This window comes from Muscardinus avellanarius (assembly GCF_963383645.1).
Source record: "Muscardinus avellanarius genome assembly, chromosome: 18".
Lineage (NCBI taxonomy): Eukaryota > Metazoa > Chordata > Mammalia > Rodentia > Gliridae > Muscardinus > Muscardinus avellanarius.
The window spans coordinates 39,294,739-39,299,588 of record NC_137804.1 but is presented as its reverse complement, the minus strand read 5'-3'; the positions used below and the strand labels follow the sequence as shown (position 1 = coordinate 39,299,588).

The 4,850-nt window shown below is 46.4% G+C and overlaps 1 protein-coding gene across 1 annotated transcript; it reads right to left on the bottom strand.

Annotated features, from left to right (window-relative positions):
* Positions 1-1,435: 1,435 nt before the first annotated feature.
* Positions 1,436-4,850, bottom strand: LOC308276287 (olfactory receptor 7A10-like; the record flags this gene model as incomplete). The annotated part of the gene is made up of 2 exons (XM_080714941.1): positions 1,436-1,957; positions 4,428-4,850. The coding sequence occupies 2 exons, from the start codon at positions 4,848-4,850 to the stop codon at positions 1,436-1,438; spliced, it is 945 nt and encodes a 314-aa protein (XP_080571067.1).

Sequence of the window (4,850 nt, the reverse complement as noted above, 5' to 3'; positions counted from 1 at the left end):
AGAATGAATAAATGGGATGACATTAAATTTAGAAGTTTCTATTTAGCAAAGAAAATCAAGACTTAACACTAAAACACACACACACACAAAAAAAAAAAAAAAAAAAAAACCAAATCACCCAATCAGGTAACGTGCAACTGAACTAAATAGACACTTCACAGAAGGAAAAAAAAACCAAATAGCCAATAAGTAGATGAAAAAAATGTTCAAGATCATTAGCAATCAGAGAAATGCAAATCAAAACTATACTGAGATTGTATTTAACACCAAATAAAATGACAATCCATGAAGAAGTCAAACAATAATGGTGGCAAGGGTGTGGTGAAAGATGAACTTACATGCTGTTGGTGGGATTGCAAATCAGTGCAGCTGCTAAATAGATCAGTGTGGATATGTCTCACAAAACTGAGAATGAACCCACCATATGATCCAGCTATACCAATCCTGAGTATCTCTTCCAAAACAATTTAAATCAGAATATTAACATTATTAATTTAACCTGCATAACCATATTTATAGCAGCAAATTCACAATAGCCAAATTATTGAACCAACCTAGCTGATCATCAACAGACAAATTGATTACAAAATTATAGGCTATACACAAAACGGAATTGTACTGAACAATAAATAACAACAAAGTTGTGTCATTTGCAGGAAAACTGACGGACCTAGAGAACAGTCTGTGAGATTAGTCAGTCACAGAAATGGAAAGGTCATATGTTTTCTCTCATATGCAGAAGCTAAGAATTCATCAGGATACAAGAGGGACTTTAGACCATGGAGAAGAAACCTTAGTGGAGCAATGGAAGAGGTAGAGGGGAGGGTGGTGAGCAGGTAGAATTAGTGGAAGAAACATCTCCATCAATGTGTGAGAATACCAATGTCAATCTAATATCATTTATGGGTGAGGGAGGCAGTGAGAGGAGCCAGAGGAGCTCAACAAGTGCCATGTACATGTATGTCATGATCACTTGAACTACATTATTCTTCCTTCCTTCCTTCATTTCATTCTTTCTTTTTTATTTTTTTGGTGGTAGTACTGGGGTTCCTGGAAACCCTTCTACCTCTGGGCTACACTCCCAGACCCATTTTATACTTTTTTATTTGGAAACAGGGTCTTTTAAGCCAGAGCGGCTGGCTTTGAACCTGCTCAATCCTCCTGTCTCCGCCTCCCAAGTGCAGAGATTACAAGCGTGCGCCACCACGCCCCACTCAAATATTTCTAATTCAATGTTCAGAATAAACTTTGGAAAATCCAGACAATAACAAAAGGAAAAGAGCAAAAAGCTTAATAAAGTGAGTTGCATATACTGCACTGAGAGGGTGAAATCAGAGTTACAGGATCTCCAGGAATTAAACAGAAGTTCCCAGCTCTGAGGCTCTGCTCCCTGAGTCATGGGAACGTGGCTCTGAAGCCCAGGACAACGGCCCTTCTACACTTTCCCTCCAAAGAGACTGCGCAGAGCCCTCTTGACATCTTGGTTCCTCAGGCTGTAGATGAAGGGGTTCAGCATGGGGGTGACCAAGGTATACATCACCGAGGCTGGTGCACTTGAGTGTGAGCTGTGGGTGGCTGCAGAACTCAGGTACACACCTAGACCTGAGCAGTAAAATAAGGTGACCACAGAGAGGTGGGAGGCGCAGGTGGAAAAGGCTTTGTACTTGCCCTGAGCTGAGGAGAGTGTCCGTATGGAGGAGACTATCTTGTAGTAAGAGTAGAGGATGCCGGCCAGGGCAGTAATAGCCAACAGCACAGTTACAAAATACACCACCAGGTCATTAGGGAAAGTGTCAGAACAGGCAAGTTGGACCACCTGATTCAGTTCACAGAAAAAATGGGGGATTTCTACGTCTGTGCAGAAGGACAGCCGCAGCACCATTAAGCTGTGTAACAGGGCATGCAGGACACTCAGGATCCAGCACGCCAGAACCAGCAGTGTCGGGCGCAGTGACGACTCTTACACGATCTTCCTCAAGCAGTTTTATTACCCCAGGTTCTTGTACAGTTCCCGTAAATCTTCTTCCCGTAGATCTTCTCCCGTCGATCTCCTCCCCCCAGAAATCTTCCCCTTATATAGAGCCCAACAGCCAATCAGCAGACTGTTCACGTGCACAACTCATGGCAACAGCCAGTCCATTGGCTGTTGCCCTATGGCATGCGGTGTTCCCGTGTATCTCATGCTCTTGTCGTCACTTCCTGAAAGCTGTTTACCACCTAAGTGCTCTGGGGAAATTCCGCTCAGCTCCATCTTAGCTCTCGGACTTATTGGCTGATGGGCGGGGCCCGTCACAGTTCCCCCTTTTTTGTTTTTTCAGACAGGAGAGGACAGAGGACTCAACCCCTGTATGTTTGGAAGGGGCTTCTAGGCCCACCACCTTTTTCCAGGGACGGGACAAGAATCAGTGGCAACCCGTATGCAGTTGAGCATGCCCTCCTCGGGATGCACCCTCCCGGGGTCCCTAGTGCAGTCCTAGCTGGCATCCTGTCATTAAGACTTTCCCATCGCCGCAAGCCATATTTGAGGGGATTGTCCCAACTCCATGGCTGCAAGTGCCTGAGCTATGAGCACTTGATCTGTAGCGCGCTGACGGATTAGTTTTCTAAGACAATAGAGACATAAGATACACAGTAAGACCAGACAGAGGCCAAGAGCACCCAGTCCAGCCCACTCTTTTAAATGACGAGCTGCTTGTTGGATCCAGGACATCAAGGTGCGGGCCATCACCGGGTCAACTCGAGTAGTATTGGTTTTGATGATCTCCAACCGCAATTGTTTTGTCAAATTGTCAAATTTCGATGACCAGTTATCTGTAGGATATGCAGAAAGCTCGCAAGAAAGATTAGCGGCAATAGACGCGTTATCATTAATCATGACAAGGGGAGCTAAATCCGTGCAACTGCCATTTATCCCACAAAGAAGCCACAGATCAAATGGGTTAGAATGAAAGGCCATGGTCAGGCTCTGATAAGTAAAATTATAACCTGCAAAAGTAGAATTTGCTCCTGTGCCAATTTTAGGGGAAAAGGTAAAAGGATTAAGCGGGGAAAAACTTGAGCAGAATGACTCAAAGGCAATGGAAAAGGAAAAGCAGTCAGAAGCCCCCATTGTGGATCAATCCAAGTATTGGCCAGGATTTAAAGTGGCCCTAACTAAATTTTTGCCAGTCTCCTGGGGTCATGGCATAGCGATGTAAACTCTCTATTATTGCTATATTGAAAGCAGCTGACGACCCAATTCCCGCATCTCTCCACATCTGACTACTAAAAGAGACACCTTCTCCTGCTCTGGGCGCAGAAGGGTTATACGGAGGAGGCGAAATTTTCTCTTTAATCAGTTCAAAAGCTTTCACTTGTTTACAAATGGCCTCTAATTCCTCCTCAGAGTCATCTTCCCCCTCTGACTCTGAATCCTCCTCACTGGCCACTTTAGAGGAAGTTGAACGTTCCTCTTTTACACCGTCTAAAGCTGCCTGGCCCTCCTGCACAAATTTTCCAAAGCGCCCTTCTTCCAAACAGGCACGAATCAGCCGAAAAAGCGGCCGAGTCCCTCCTGTAACAATACCTTGTTCTTCGGCGCGTTCTACGTCTCTTCCCAATTTATCCCAGCTTGCTAAAGAAAGATTCCCTGATACTGTAAACCATGGCGCTACCCTATCTATTTGTTCGAGAAAATCGAATCAGGACCAGCCCGATTCTCTAACTTGCTTACACTAAAAAATATCCTCCTTAATGGAGCCCCCTTTGATCGGGGAAAATATCCTCCTTAATGGAGCCCCCTTTGATCGGGGAAATAACTTGCTTACACTAAAAAATATCCTCCTTAATGGAGCCCCCTTTGATCGGGGAAAATAACCCTCCGTAAACGGAGCCTCCTCCTCCCTTTTCGGAGTCAAAGGAGTACTTACCAGCCAGCTGCCCTGGACTGCCGAGGTTCTGATCAAAGACACGATCTTCCTCAAGCAGTTTTATTACCCCAGGTTCTTGTACAGTACTTACCAGCTAGCTGCCCTGGACTGCCGAGGTTCTGATCAAAGCGAAGTTCCCCGTACGGGCCACCACTTGTCGGGCGCAGTGACGACTCTTACACGATCTTCCTCAAGCAGTTTTATTACCCCAGGTTCTTGTACAGTTCCCGTAAATCTTCTTCCCGTAGATCTTCTCCCGTCGATCTCCTCCCCCCAGAAATCTTCCCCTTATATAGAGCCCAACAGCCAATCAGCAGACTGTTCACGTGCACAACTCATGGCAACAGCCAGTCCATTGGCTGTTGCCCTATGGCATGCGGTGTTCCCGTGTATCTCATGCTCTTGTCGTCACTTCCTGAAAGCTGTTTACCACCTAAGTGCTCTGGGGAAATTCCGCTCAGCTCCATCTTAGCTCTCGGACTTATTGGCTGATGGGCGGGGCCCGTCACAGAGCAGCACGCAGAGCTGGGGGTTCATGATGACCATGTAGTGCAGGGGGTGACAGATGGCCACGAAGCGGTCATAGGCCATCACTGCCAGGAAGAAGTTGTCCATCCCTACAAAGAGGAAGAAAAAGTACATCTGGGCGATGCAGCCTGCATAGGTGATGGCCTGGCTGTGCGTCTGGATGTTCACCAGCATCTTTGGGACGGTGGTGGAGGTGAAGCAGATGTCCACAAAGGACAGGTTGGAGAGGAAGAAGTACATGGGTGTGTGCAGGTGGGCGTCTGAGACAGTGGCCAGGATGATGAGCAGGTTCCCCAGCACCGTGACCAGGTACATGGAGAGGAAAAGCCCAAAGATGAGGGGTTGCAGCCCTGGGTCCTCTGAAAATCCCAGAAGAAGAAATTCTGAAATTTTTGTATTGTTTTTTGTATCCAT